The sequence below is a fragment of the Artemia sp. Qi Xiang Cuo genome, chromosome 14 (assembly GCF_049724085.1).
Source record: "Artemia sp. Qi Xiang Cuo chromosome 14, ASM4972408v1, whole genome shotgun sequence".
Classification (NCBI taxonomy): Eukaryota; Metazoa; Arthropoda; class Branchiopoda; order Anostraca; family Artemiidae; genus Artemia; species Artemia sp. Qi Xiang Cuo.
The window spans coordinates 40,483,830-40,500,262 of NC_142807.1; the positions used below are offsets into that span (position 1 = coordinate 40,483,830).

General features: G+C 35.9%; 1 protein-coding gene across 5 annotated transcripts in view; it reads right to left on the reverse strand.

The window, feature by feature from the left end:
• heph (polypyrimidine tract-binding protein 1 heph) overlaps positions 1-16,433 on the reverse strand; it is a 261,216-nt gene that overhangs the window by 52,315 nt on the left and 192,468 nt on the right. For all 5 annotated transcript variants that reach the window (XM_089100422.1, XM_089100420.1, XM_089100425.1 and 2 more), the window contains one exon: positions 14,319-14,370. In XM_089100422.1, the coding sequence (XP_088956548.1) occupies positions 14,319-14,370 (52 nt within the window). The remainder of the gene's footprint in view (positions 1-14,318; positions 14,371-16,433) is intronic.

The following is a 16,433-nucleotide window of genomic DNA, read 5'->3' on the forward strand; positions in this document are numbered from 1 at the left end:
AAAATGCAACTTTATACGAAATCCAATTATCCAGACTCGAGTTAATGCTAAACAGATATAAGAAAAAATTATTTTCTAGGAGAAAAAAAAACTATTATCTTTGGCTGCTTTATAATCCCACCCCCAAAGACAAATTCTCAAACAAACGCCTACAGACTCAAGATGCCTGCTTCTGCAGGGACATCACTAGAAAAACATTAAATTATAAATAAAAGCTATTTCGAGCCATTTTATTTGAATAATTACTGAGCCTTCCAGGGGGATCACTGAAGATCAAAACATTGGTATTGCACAAGGGCATAAAAATTATTTACACAAAAAGAATTTACAGCACCTACCAAGAAACAATTTTAGTAAATTTTGTCTTATTAAAACCACTATTCAGTTTTTTTTTTTTTTTTTTTTTTAGCTATGACAAATACAACCCTTTAAAGAAAATATTTACCGACGATTATTCTGTACAAATATTTCGACTACTATTTCAGAGTAAAAACAAGTAAGAAACTGTCACCTGAGGAGTTATATTTTGAGATTGGTGTCTTCGGTGACATTACTACGATCGGTTTAAGTCTTAACATAACTTGAATTCACTTATTAGAATATATATATATATATATATATATATATATATATATATATACTATCTTTATATGTGAGTAATAATTGTCTACGTATTTATGTATGTATGTATTTATTCTGTTTCTCGAAAACGGCTCTATATTTCTCGGGAAAATTGCTATCTGGATATTCTCGCATAAAAAAAAACGGTCTAGATAGGTCAGAAGTCTGAGAAAAATCGTTAAGAGCCTTAATTTTGGTTTTTGCAAATGAGGTCACTTACTATGTTATTACATCATATAAGTATTTTCTTATATGGTGCCATGCATAGCAAAAATAAGATTGTTGAGTTTCCAACGCAACAGTTATTTATATAATATAATATCTGTTGAAAGGCCCAAAAAAACGAAAATTTGCAGTTGCAGTTAGGCCTACTATAAATGATGATTCTTTGGATCCAACACCTGAACTAATGTGTCAAAAATGAAGAGCAAAGACACAGGCTGTTAGAATATATGCGAAAACGACAATTAGAGCTTGTTAAAATGAAAATGAAGAGCAAAGACACACGCAGTTAGCAGACATACGACAACAAACAAGCGAGGGAGTACAAAATGAAAATGAAGAGCAGCGAGTCAATGAAAATCAACCTGGACAGCGAGAATCAAAACGTATCAAAATTGAAGTTTTTGTCCCACCACCTGAACAATTAAAACAAACAAAGGTTCGGTGATGTCTTTCATAATGACAAGAGACAATCCGAGACAAAAGAAGAAGTTTTGTCCCACCGACTGAACAATTAAAAGAAACAAAGGTGGTCGTCAATGCCTTCAATACCTTGTAAAATCAAAAACCTGGACTAGATAAATCGTTGTAAGAAAAAAAAATTTTTGTCCCAACACCTGAACAATTGAAAGAAACAAAGGTTCGGCGATATGTCTTTCATAGTGACAAAAGACAAGCCGAGGCAAACGTTAAAGGTCTAATAAAAAAAAGAAGCAATTATACAAAGGCACCACTTCTAATTTAAGGTCCATTTTGGACGTCACGACATCACGAAAAGGCTCAAATTTTCTACGTTTAGAAGACAAGCGACAGTGAGAATCTATACATAGAAGCCTGCCGCGTGCCGAATGCCGGGGCCCGGCGGCAAAGCCGCCGTTCTCCCGGTACACTATCTTTATACGAGAGTAATAATTTTGTGTGTATTTATGTATGTATTTATTCTGTTTCTCGAAAACGGCTCCATATTTTTTTCTAGAAAATTGGTATGTTGGGATATTCTCGCATAAAAAAAAGATCTAGATAAATCATAAACCTGAGAAAAATCGTTAAGAGCCTTAATTTTGGTTTTTAAAAATGACGTCATGTACTTTTTTATTACATCATATAAGCATTTCTTATGACACCATACGTATAATTATAAATAATCAAACTTACGTCTCAACTCTCAAAAGAGGTCGAAATACTTAGTTTTTGCAAAAGAAAAAGACACTTTTAGTTCGGTTCCACGAAAAAAACATGAACCTTTCTTCGATAGATTGGCAGAAGACAATTCAGATAAGATTGGTATTTTTTTTAAGCTGTAAATGATTAATCCATAGTCTCTCACAGATAACCTATACTGATAATATTATGCATTAAATTTCGTTTTCTGGTTATTTTGAACCCCCTTCCTCTTCATAAGCAAAAATAAAAATATATATTTTGACACAACGTCTAATTCAAGTACACACCCCTACTATTGTTATTAAAATAAAAAGAAACACATTTTTTCAACTGAAAATATGGAGCAACATAAAAACTTAAACGAAATATTTCGTATAAGGGTGGATGTCCCCTCCTCAATTCCTTGCTCTTCATGCAAAATTTGTGTGCTTTAAAATTTTCTAAGCCAATTCGACGGGCCTTGTGTTTCAGCAGTTGTTCCTAAAGAATCAGACAGTTCGTCGTAACGAACTGTAAATAAGAAGCTATCCGGCTCAATAGTAACGAAACTCTGAAAAAAGGAATTTTGATACCAATTGACATATCAAAAGAATCGGCTTATTATGCTGATTTCAAATATATAAGTTTCGTTTAATCCGTCAAAGGCTACGAGCCTAAGAAAATTTGCCTAATTTTCAAAAAAAAGAGGGAAATACTCCTAAAAATCATACAATTTTAATGAAAATCACACCATCAGATTCAGCGCATCAGAACACCCTACTGTAGACGTTTTAAACACCTATCTGGGAAAATTTATAATTTTGTATTTTTTTGCCAGAAGAAAGATTTTGGATGCGTGTTTATTTATTTGTTTTTTTCCCCAGAGGTGATCGTATCGACCCAGTGGTCCTAGAACATCGAAAGAGGGCTTATTAGAACGGAAAAGTTAAAAGTTCTAGTGTCTTTTTAAGAGACCAAACAGATTGCAGGGCAACTGCCCCACTCCCACCCCCCTTTTTTCCAAAAAATCCTCTGATCAAAATTTTGATATATTTATTTTGTTCAGTATAGTTGAAAAACCCAGTAACTATACCTTTGGGGATAACATGACCCACCACAGTCCATGGGGAAAGGTCTTTCAATTATAAAATTTGCCTATTGTCTACGTATAGTATTTGTTATTGGGAAGCATGCATACATTTTTTCGGGTGGGGGCGGGATGAATTTTATGCTACGGGAAGAATTTTCCATGGGGAAGAAAGTATCAAGGGGGTGAATTTTTCAGGGGAAATTTTACACTGGGGGAATTTGCCAGAATTCCTATACAAAATTCTTCTTATGACTAACTTTTTCTTTGCTGACTCAATTTTACGCATGGAGATGTTATGAGTAACGATTGAACTGTCTAGATATAATATCCGTGGGGAGGAGGGGAATTTTCTAAAAACATCAGAAATTAAATAAAAAAAAACAAGTTTTTCCAACTGAACTTAACTGAAAAAATTCAAATGAATTTAGTGAAAAGAATGTGCATTGTCAGTTTAATATACATATGCTGATATTTATTCCTTAAAATCTTAATTAATTTTTGATAACTTAAAGTTATGAAAATGAAAACATTTAATAGATTTTTTTCAGTGAAGTACAAATTATATTCTGGCTTTTAGATAGCATAGGGTTTGAGAACCCTACTCGTATTAATTTCTGCTCGTTTTGAGTTTGACTCTGTTATTTATTTTAATTTCTGTTTGTTTTGGTTGTTATTTATTTAATTATAGTGATTTGTGACAGCTACATACCTAATGGATTATTTGATTCTATTTTTGTTAATTTTTGGTTTAAAAGAGTTCTTTACTTTTTTTGAAAAACTTATTTTGTGGAAAGTGTTTTTCAATTAATTTCTGTTCGTTTTATACTGACATTGAAAAAGACTGAGCCTCTTCTGAAGTTGAACAACCATCCCTTCCATAAAAACCTTAAATACTCGTATCCCCTGGGCATAACTTACAACCCTAACCCCTAATCTCTGGGATTTGTTCCAACTCCAAAAGCATTGTTAAATAGGATGGCTATCCCAAAATTTCTATTAGATACGTTTCGGGACAATACGACGTATGTTTGCGTGTGAAGAGGGGGAGGGGCGCTGCCCTCCGATCACTTTGACTCTCAAAAAGAGCACTAGAACGTCTGACTACCAATCGAATGAGCCCCCTCCAAAGTTTACATGACCATGCTTTCTATAAAAACCTTATATACCCCCAGGGCATAACTTGCAACCCTTGTCCTGAGGACTGCGGGGGGAGCGGGGAGTTATTATCCTCAAAAACATAATTTTCAGACCTTTCAAAAACGTTTTTTTCAAAAATGTTTTTTGAAACGTTTTTGTTTTACTTACAATCAATTTTGATTGTAAGTGTTTGGGGAAATAATGGACGTGGGGGGGGGGGGTGCATTTGCTCTCTTATCACTGTCGACTAATAAGAAAGGTACCACTCCTCTCAATTTCCAATTGAATGAACCCTTTTTGAAGCATCTACGAAAGAACTTTCCATAAAAACGTTATATGTCCCAAGGGCATAACTTACGACCCTTGACCTGAAGGCTATTGGGGGAGGGTTTTCATCCTCAAAGACAAAATTTCCAGACCTTTCAACTACGTTGAACAAAAATGTCATAATCAAAATGTTGATCGTAAATGTTTGGGGAAATGATGGGCGTGGTGGTTGGGGGGGGGGGGGGTGATTCTCCCTCCGATTACTTCCGACTATTAAAAAGGGCAATAGCCCTCAATTTCCAATCGAATGAGCCCCTTGTGAAGTTTTTACGACAACGCTTTCTAAATAAAAACCTTATATGTCCCCAGGGTGTAACTTACAACCATAGCCCTGAGGGCTGTGGGGAGGGGAGTTGTCCGACTCAAAGACATAATTTCCAGACCCTTCAACTGTGTTCAACAAAATGGCTAAATCAAAATGTTGATTGGAAGTGTTTGGGGAAATGATAGCGTGAAGGGGGTGGGGGGACATTCGCCGTCTAATCGCTTTTGACTATTAATAAGGGCACTAGTCCTCTCAATTCCCAATTTCATGAGCCCTTTTTTGAAGTTTCTACGACAACGCTTTCTATAAAAAACCTTATATGCCCCCAGGACATAATTTCCGGACCTTTCATCTAAGTTGAACAAAATGGCTATCTCAGAATTTTGATTGGATGTGTTCGGGGAAATGGTGGGCGTAAGAGGTATGTTAGTTGCCCTTCAATCACTTTCGACTATTAAAAAAGGTACTAGCTCTGTCAGTTTCGAATCGAATGAACCCTTTTTGAAGTTTATACGACAACGCTTTCTATAAAAAACCTAATATGCCCCCAGGGCTTAACTTACAACCCTTGTTCCGAGGGCTTTGAGGGGGTTGTCATCCTCAAAGACCTATTTTACAGAATTTAAAACTACTTTGAATAAAATGGCTATCTCAAAATTTGATTGAATGTGTTTGGGGAAAAGGTGGGCGTGAGAGGTGGATTAGTTGCCCTCACAGTAGACAGAATTCACCAGTAAGCTTATCGCAGATCATTTCTGGTCTTCATTCTCATTGCGAACAAAAAGCTCCTCCCACTTATTTCTGCATTAGCGGGAATGCGGGTTAGTCTGTTTCCGATTGTTTCAATTCACTTTGATGGAAACAGACGGAAACAGACTAACCTGCATTCCCGCTAATCTGACTTCGCCTATGTTTATATCTGCAAAAACGTTCTCCGGGTCACTCGCACCCCGGTCCGGGTTTTTATAATGGGTGAGATAGAGAATGATCATACTGGATTATATATGAACTGTGGTTGCCCTCCAATCCCTTTTGACTATTAAGAAGGGCACTATCCCTTTGAATTTCCAATCGAATGAGTCTTTTTTGAAATTTTTACGACAGCGCCTTTTATAAAAACCTTACATGCACCCAGGACATAACTTACAACCCTTGCCCTAAGGATTGTGGGGGGAGTGTCCTCATCAAAGACATAAATTTCCAGAATTTTCAACTACACTGAACAAAATGGCTATCTCAAAACTTTGATTGGATGTGTTTGGGGAAATGATGAGTGTAGAAGGGGTGTTAGTTGCCTTCCAATCAATTTCGGCTATTAAAAAGGACACAAGCCATTCAAACTTCCAATCACATTAGCCCCTTTTGAAGTTTCTACGACAATCCCTTCGATACGAAGTGCCCTAGTCTAAAACCCAAAAAAAAAATAATACCTTGTGCCAACATCGTTCTTTACAATACTCCCTATGATAAGGGAGTATCACTCCGTAGAGATTAATTTCCACCCCATACTCAATATCCGTTTCTTTATATACTTGAAGGCTTATGGAGAGTTAAATAATTAGGGCGTTCAAATGAGCTCTTTTAGGCATCTGCCCCCTCCTCCTACGCAATGACCCACTTCCCTTCCTTCATAATAGCTGATCCGCAATTATACATCCCAATACATAATTCCATTGAAAACGAAGTGAATCAACATAGTAAAATCAAGTATTAAGATAAATATCCATATTAACCATTTATTTTGAGTGCACTACATGAGTTTTCAGGAGCGAATGCACCCCCATGCGGCATAGCCTCCTCTGCAACTGGGAAACTTAATATATAGTTTTATGACACTTTTAAATCGATTGGCAATCTCAGAATTTTTCAATCAATAACAGCCTGGTCATCTTTGGAGCAAAACAATAAGAATTCCAAATAGGGATATGTCCTTTTATTAGACAGTGAAACGAAATATAAAACAAAGACTCTAAATTCTTATTGTTTCCGTCATAGAAAAGGCAGTGTGGTCATGGAGAATAATAGTAACGTCGTATATATGGGGATGACAGACCAACTTCAGAATCAGCAACATTTCATGTGCTATTAGAAGAATAAAATGATAAATTTAGCACCAGTAAATCCAGCATTATTTCATTTTTAAATAGAAGAATATTCAATGCAGTATTACAAGATTCAAGAACAGTTAGTGAACTTTCTAAGTCAATGGACGGGTAACCTGCTTTGACCTGCAATTTCGAAGAAACTTGTACCACCTTTACTCAAACCTTTACTTGTACCACCTTTTTTCAAACTTGTACGCAGTATTAAAAAAATTAAGAATAGTTAGTGAACTTTTTAAGTCAATGGACCTGTAACTTGTTTTGACCCGGAAGTGATTATTTTGTTTAGTATAAAAGCAGTTTGTTTTAATTTTGATAAATTAGTAACTCTACTGATGATGATGACCGACTGTGTCATCGAAATATTTGGAGTCTTTGTTTTATATTTTCGTTGCACTGTCTAATAAAAGGACCTATCCCCATGGGCGCCCATAAGCTGACTTCCCGGGGGGGGCCAAACTTCGTATAATTGCTACTTTTAATGCTATTTAATATAAATCTCAGAACAAAAATATAAAAATACTGCAGCATCATTCAGCCCGGGGGGGGGCCAGTGGCCCCCCTGCCCCCCCCCCCCATATGGGCGCCCATGCCTATCCCTATTTGGAATTCTTATTGTTTTCGTCATAGAAAAGGCAGTGTGGTCATGGAGAATAATCTTTGGAGCAAAATCAGTTTGGTGCCACGAAATGACAGAAAACGCCACTTTCCCGTGGCACAATATTTTTGGTCACTTAAAAAGGCAAAAGAACTCTTAATTTTCATTTGAATGCACTCCCTACCGATCTTCTAGCACAATCGGCTCAGTACAATCCCCCCTAAGAAAAAAATCGCATCCGTGACGTTTCTTCTATATAAAAAAAAAGAAGAGCAAAATCCCATATTTTTGTAGATAGGAGCTCGAAACCTCTACAGTTGCGTTTTCTGATATACTGGAGCTAATGGTGTCATTTTCACTAATATGGCTTACTTTTTTGGGGGTGTTTTCGTCCTTTTCTAAAATCAAGTAAATTCCCTCGGGATCTTATATTTTGATGTTCAACATACTTATTGAATTTTATATACGTTGCTGTGAATGTCCGAAGTACTCTTTTCTTGGCTTGGATTCAATTAGCTTTGCGAATCAGCCTTTTCAGTCTTGTGCAAGCTTTGATGGTAAAAGTTAAAGCTAGGTTAAATTAGGTGATAAATCTCAGAAATGGGTTAAAAACTTAACACAACGTAACCTAACCTGTCATCAACAAACCTTGTATAACACTGAAAAAGTTGACTGGCAACGCTGGCTAAGTCCAAGGAGAAAAAGGTATTTCGGACATTCACCGGTGAATGTCGAGACTCACCAATTCCTGACATTAATGGTAACATATATTTGAAATCAGCATACAATACCAATTCTTTTTCAGTGTTAATCGTTACCAAAATTCCATTTTTTAGAGTTTCGGCTACTATTAGCTCGAGTCGCTCCTTACAGTTTGTCCCCACGAACCGTTTGACAAAAATGGATACTTGAAAATTTCACATCTTAACGATCGAACACATACATGCACACAACCAAAGATTTCGGTAAATCAACGGGATTTCCTTGGGCTGGTGATTTAGCACTTCCAAAATTATTTATTCGAATGTATTTTCACATCTTGTCCCTGAATTTAGTCCAATTTGATGTTTATATTTCTATAAAAATCTTTTCGGAGGGTGGCTTCGACCAACAATACCAATAGCCCCCATCTCCTCATGACTACCTGACGTAAATCGGGTGTCTAACATTAAAAGCTTAGCCTTCATATTCTTAATTTTTTAAAGTTATGATTTAAAACATTCCAAGCTGCGACGTAGTTTATTGCTTGGTCAAGAAAATAAAGAAAACAAACATAAGAGGGGACACATTGATCAATTCTTGTTTTTTTTTATTTTATATTTTAGAAATCAAATCAGAATAGAACTGAAGAATCTCGATAGAAATTGGAGTTAATACATGTTGATGCTTAACAGCCAAAACATAATCAGAATTTTAGAGCATTTGTTTTCCAATCCAATTTGTCAAATAAACAGGCACATATAAACAGGCCATATGCCATGTCTTTTTGTCGTTTGTTTATTTCTTCGATTAGTTTTAATAATAAACACGGAAATTTGGGAAACGAGCAAACGAGTTCCCTAAGAGAGCAGATGCACAGTCGGGGAAATTGGTTGTTTACTCCGTATGATATACACAACCGGAAATGAATCTAAAAGTTCTCGCCCCTCATCACCATTCAATTACTTAACATATGGTTTCCTACAGAAGAGTATATTTTGAAATTCAAGATTCATTTTTACACCACCTTCACTGATGAGTTGGCCGGTGAACTTTTTAGGCACAGATCTTGCAAGTAGAAAAATCAAATTTCCTGTCGCATTATGCATCGTAATATTTTGACCAATGCAATATACGTCAGATTACATAATAGATTCGTGAATTGTGTTAATAGGGAGACATTGAACCTATTTTTTTTATTATTTTGATAAGTTCCTATGGACCTTATAATCCGTACACGTTTAAGAAATGAGGTAGAAAAAAGACTCCGTGCGTTACAATGTAATCCAAATGGTGTGTCTATAATAAATTGAGAACGGCTTAGGAGATCAAATTGAAACCTTACGATAGATTTCTTTTGCAGTGCGGGGGGAGTGGGAACCAAGATGGCCTCGACTTTTAACCTGGGGAGGAGAAAAAGAGGGGCTAAACATATTTTGTCAAAAAATATGCATGAAGTTTATACGCTTTAAGTCCCTGTGGGACTAAAATATATTCACTGTTAAGTAGCGATGTGAACCGATTCGTATTACACGTACTCAGGTTAACAAAACTGGGTACCCGCAATATCTCAAGAACGGCTTGGGAGATCGAGTTGGAACATTTTTCGGGTGCTCGGGGGTAAAGGGAACCTCTATTTTCTACTTTGTAGAAGGAACAGGGATAAATAAAAAAACATGAGTGTCCAGACTATCAAAATTGCATATCTCCAATGTCTCGGGAACGTCTGAGGGGATCCAGTTTAAGTTTCTAAGTAGTGAAGTAATAGATAGGACTTCAAATTTTATGCTGGGGAAGGGGACGGGGATTGGCTAAAAATGTTATACCTCCGGTCCACTTAAACGTTTTAACGGTACTTGTCGGTTACTGGAAACACACCCAAGAAGTGAAGTTAGGTTAATCCTAATGAAAAATAACAAAACGTGATGATAAAATAATACTTTAGAAACAAAATTATGGAAACCCAACCTAACGCCCACCCCAACACTAATGTGCAAATATACAGCCCAAAGTATACAATTCCAATGCATTCTATCTAAGTCCAATGAATTGTGTCATCCATCACTTGTTTTGTAGCTATGATTCCGGTTTTCTGAGATTTAACCTAAACATAATTCTTTGGTGTGTTTCCAATAACCGACAAGTACAGTTTTAACTATAAGCCTCTATGGAAATTAAAATATATTCATCTTTACAAGTAGCGAAGTAAATCAAAAGACATATCATGTTACCCGGTGATTAAAACGACGTATCTGCAAAACCCTGGAAACAGCTGTTGGGATCAAGTTGAAACTGGCACGGAGCGTGGGGGGAGGGTGGACTTCAGATCTTGACTTATGTGGAGGGGCAGAGGGGAGTATCTAAAAATTTGGTCTTCAGTCTGTATGCAATTGTTGGCACTTTGACCCCTGTTAGACTAGAAGCTATTCCCGGTGAAGCAGCAATGTAGACCAAAAGAAACCATATCTACATAAGTTAGAAAAATAGCGTTTCAAAATCACCACAAGAACAGCTTAGGGGATAGAGTTAAAACTTCAAAGCGGTTTTGGGGGGCCAAAAATTTCGCTTAAATTTGGACTTGTGAAGCACGAGCAGAAGCAAATCTAAAGAAATCATTTATTCCGGAGATCAAAATGACATATGTGCAAAATTTGTGGGGATTGAGCACAGAGTTGCAGGTACGCGGGGGGGGGGAGAAAGGGACATCGTATTTTGTACTTACAGGGTCAGGTAGTAGGGGCAAAGAAATGAGTGTCCCCGATCTGCCTAAGAAATGTGGCATTTTCAGTCCCAGCTCAGATTTGAATATATCAGGGTGAAGTAGTGAGGTAAATCTAGATGCTTTATATTCATCCAGGTTATCAAAATTCCGTATCTGTAATATCTCGGCAATGGCTGGGGTGATAGAGTTAAATCTTTTGGAGAATATATGGGGAGAGCAAGGGAACTTCAAAGATTACGCTTAGAGTAAGGGGTAAGAATGCCGAAACATTTTTGTCTTCTAAATATCGATTCATCCGAAAAAAATGACCAATGATTTTCTCTTCAAAGCTTGAAAATTATCCATCAGCTATCAGATCAAGCGAATCTTAATCCATGAAAAAACACACTTGAAAAAACGCATTATGTCAAAAAAAGAAAGACCAAAACTTTTTCTTCCTTGATTAGCTATGACTGGTAATACTTTTGTTCAGCTCAGTCACTTGACTTCGAATGTCTTTGATTATTTCAGACCAGAAGATTAAAGATCGGGAAGACACAAAAACAGAGACTCAAATTTCGTACCCCTATTTGCTTAGAAATACCATTCATGAGTTTCTTGTCCAGTCTGACCTCAATGCAGAAAAAATTGACGCTAATTCTGGTTGTGTCAATCCGTGACGATTGTTTTTCGTCTCTGATAGGATTGTAACTTACGTGGCATGTAGACAGAGCCAGGTAGACCTAATTGAAACCGGAGACATTTTGAGGATTGGTTTTGCGTTCTGAAATTAGCTTAGACTTACAGGGGATGAATACAGAGATAAGGGCTAAATTTCTTGGGGGGGGGGGGGGTCAAGCGCTACCAGGAGCTTTGTTTTCAGTAATTTGAAATGGTAATATTTATCCTTTCCTGCTCATATGTATTTAAATACGTACACAATATATTTACACATCAGAGAACCCTATTCTTAGAGATCGCGATGGCTTCAGTTGCGTAAAGATCAAAAGTGAAGACGAATCTCCATCCATATGAACAATAATACCCCTTTCCGTCCATCGCATATTCTGTAGTGAAAACGTTATTAAGGTCTTATTCAACAGAACTACTGTTCATCGAAAATTTTGACTAAATACTTAAATTTTACCCAACATTGTAATTCATAAGCCGAAAGGCTGACAAAGCGGCACGCTACCAATCAATATAGAATTATTGATACTGTGCATGAAGTCAAATAGTTCGTGGTAACGAACTGTAAGTAAGGAGCGACCCGGCTCAATAGTAAACGAAACTCTAAAAATCGGAATTTTAGATACCAATAGATACATCAGAAGAATCAGATTTGTATGCTGATTTCAAATATATAAGTTCCATAAAGTTTAGTCTTACCCATCAAAAATTACGTACCTGAGAAAATTTGCCTTATTTTCGAAAAAAAGGGGAAACAACCCCTAAAAGTCATAGAACTTTAATGAAAATCAAAACATCAGATTCAGCGTATCAGAGAACCCTACTATAGAAGTTTCAAGTTCCTATCTGCAAAAATCTGGAGTTTTGTATTTTTTGTCAGAAGAAACATCACGGATGCGTGTTTATTTTTTTATATTTTTTTTTTGATTTTCCCAGGGGTGATCGTATCGATCCAGTAGTCCTAGAATATCGTGAGAGGGCTCATTCAAACGGAAATTAAAAGTTCTAGTGCCCCTTTTAAGTGACAAAAAAAATTGGAGGGCAACTTGGCCCCCTCCCACGCCCATTCTTTTCCCGAAGTCATCCAATCAAAATTTTGAGATAGCCATTTTGTTCAGCATAGTCGAAAATCTAATTAAGATGTCTTTGAGGATGACTTAACCCCCACAGTTCCCGGGGGAAGGGCTGCAAGTTATAAACTTTGCCCATTGTTTACATATTGTATTGGTTTTTGGGAAGTATACTGGTGTTTTCAGGAGGAATTTTTTTCTAGTCGTGGGTCGGGTCAGTGTTGGGGATACGGGGGAGGATCTTTCCTTGGTGGATCTTTCTTTGGGGGAAGGGACATTATTTAAAAAACGATCAGAAATTAAATAAAAAAAGAAGTTTTTTTCAACTGAAAGTAGGGAGCAACATTAAAACTTAAAACTAACAGAAATCATTACCTATATGAGGTGGTTCGCCCTCTAGTCAATACCTCGCTCTTTACGCTAAATTTTTTTAGTACTTTCAAAAGAGCTATCTATTCTAATTAACAGGCCTGTGTGATTCAGGGGTTTGTTATTCGAACAAAATTCGAACTTTAGTGTAAAGAGCGAGGTATTGACTAGGGAGCGAACTCCCTAATATACGTAATAAAAACATACGAATGTAGAAATTCGTTACGTAAGTTAATTTGTAAGTTACGTCAGAACAAAATTTTGAGAAAGCCATTTAGTCAAAAAAGGAAAATTAATATGCAAATTTCGTTTCAACTATTCATGTATGGAGAGCCAAAACCAAAGCTGTATTAATTCAAAAATGTTCGGGTATTAACTAAAAAAACTAGTTTTTTTAACTGAAAATAAGGAGCAACATAAAAACTCAAAACGAACAGTAATTATTTTGTATATAAAAAGGGCTGTCCCATCCTCAACGCCTCGCTCTTCATGCTAAAGTTTGACTCTGTCTCACAACTTTATCTTTTAAAACAATAAAAAACTTTGAAGAGCGAGGCGTTGAGGAGGGGACAGCCCCTTTCATATACGGAATATTTTCTGTTCGTTTTAAGTTTTAATGTCGCTCCTTATTTTCAGTTAAAAGAACTTGTTTTATTTAGTTAAATTAACAGTAAGAAACTGGAAGTGTGGTTTACGGGGCCCGTAGCCTTGATCATGATTGGAAAAACAGTGAATAATTAAATAAACAAGAAAAACAAGTTTTTCAACTGAAGGTAAGGAGCTACACAAGAACTTAAAAGAAAAAATATTCGTAATGAGGTGGGCTGCTTCCTCTTCGATCCGCCGATCTTTACACTTGAGTTTGACTTTTGGTCCCAATTCTTTGACTCTAAAACGTAATTGATTTTCGAAAATATTTACCAAATGCTACCTAGTCATTTCCACCCCCCCTCCTTCAAACTGAGCTTAATGAGATACGTTCTACTTTTATCACGATGCAAGAAAGGGACTTAAAAATTAATTTTAGAGGGACTGGCATCTAAACTATCCTGTAGCAAATGAACCACAAAAGAAATTGGCACTTTTTTGTTTAAAAATACACAATGTTATTTGCGTATTAGATGCAGTCATTAATTCATATAAAAGTGAAAATTTATGGGTACATTGCCCTGTACAAAAAACCGCTTTTCCTGGCTCAATTGCCATAAGCAAAATAAGAAAAGGAGGAGACAAACTATACCACAACTAATGACAAATAGGTTTGAGTAATTGAATGGCACTTACTATTCTTGGTAAATGTTACAATCTTCAGTACTTGTCCAACTCGTGAGAAGATCTAAAAAAAAAAATATCAAATCATCACTTGATTGAATGTCGTATAATCTTGACAATACTCTGTCATCCAAATTCAAATAAAAAAAGAGAAAAAAAGTGTGAGCAATTATTTTAAAAACATCAGGTTATATAGAAAATGGTGGAAAACACTGATGCACACAAGTGTGATCCTTTGGACCAAGATAAAGAGGGATGTCCCACCACTCTGTTTAGGTATCGTGGTAGATTTTGTCTATTGAACCGAGAAAGATGTTCAAAAAGACAAAAGTTGCCTTTTTAGTCGTCATCAATCGCAAAAGTGTCCACAATTACCACATGTAGTGCACCTAGCTCAAAATAAAAGAAAACTATCATAATCAGGGACTTATGACTATGAGGAAATTTATTCCGAGGGCAAAAATTTCACGAGAGAGGGCACAATGGTTTTTCCTTATAGGGAGATTGTGATTATCGTCAATTACTTTTTTTTATTTTTCAATGGAGTCCTTTGGCCGCTATTGGTACTTCGATATATATATATATATATATATATATATATATATATATATATATATATATATATATATATATATATATATAATTAAAGGTATTTAACTAAAAAAAAAAATTAAACTACTGGTTTGATTTGAAACATTTTTGCATATTTTATTGCTGATATAATAACTACAAACTACAAAAAAAATATTCAAAATGACCACCATTTGCATGAATACACCGACTAAGTCTGGTAGGCCATTCATCGATCGCTATACGGAGGACATCTTGAGAAAAATTGTCCACAGCTTCTACCAGTGCCTGCTTCAATGAATCCAGATTATGGCGACGTCTTGTGCAGACAATGCCCTCTAAAACTGACCACAATTTGTAGTCAAGTGGATTAAGGTCTGGACTGGCTCAGAGCCAATGGTCACTACTAATAAATGGGGGTGTCCCATGACGGCGTCATTTCTTTACATTTTTTTTTTTGAAAAGGATGTTAAAACGGCGGCGAGAAATTATCAGCAGGACATTTTAACATATGTAGTAGAACCCCTAAACTAAATTCATGTTTCAAAATAGACCATGGATATGACGGCCACAGAGCCGTCTGGCTAAGTGGACGTGCGCTGGGTTGAAATTTCTTTGTCCAAGGCGCACGGGTTCGATCCCTGGCGTGGCCAGTTTCTTGGTTTGGGACGCGGGTCAGGGTGTTACTCTGTAAGCTTAGCCAGAGTCGACCCAACTCTAAATGGGTACCTGGAGAAATCCGAGAAAGGTAAGCAAAAAGGGTGTGTAAAAGCACAGGGTGGCTTGCCTCCAGCGCTTAATTGCACTTTCTGACTAAAGGGCAACGAAACAGATATCAACTCTACCATTGTTTACTTTAATTATCATGTACCGTCACATTTACTTACTTACTTACAACAGGACCCTGAATCTGCACATAAAGCCAAAACTACTCAACAGTGGCTTTAAATTCATGAGCCCAAATTTATTATAAATTTAAAATCAAACCAGTAGTTTTTTTTTTAGTTAAATACATTGTATCGATATTTACGACAGGACTAGGTATATATATATATATATATATATATATATATATATATATATATATATATATATATATATATATATATATATATATATATATATATATATATATATATATATATATATATTAAAGTATATTAAAAAAAAGTATTTTTTTAAAAGTGTGAATTTAGCCTTGTAGGTTGTTTTTTTTTGTTTTTGGTAAAACTTCAGGTCAGTGACATTATTTTTTTTTCATATTATGTTTAAAGTAACACGCAAAATAATAAAATACAGCTATCTTTTGCAAAAGATTAGCATCTGCTGCCTCTCACGAGTTTGTTTATTCTTTTATCCTTAATCAGATAACTGGCAGCATTGCTTAATGACTGTGTTCTGACCGATTTTGTTTGCTAAGTTGAGTAATCAAAGGCTAAGGACTAAAAAAAAAAAAAAAAAAAAACACAACAACTAACGATTTCAGATGCTTAAAAAGGAAAGAAAGTAATGAATCTGCACATAAAGCCAAAACTACTCAACAGTGGCTTTAAATTC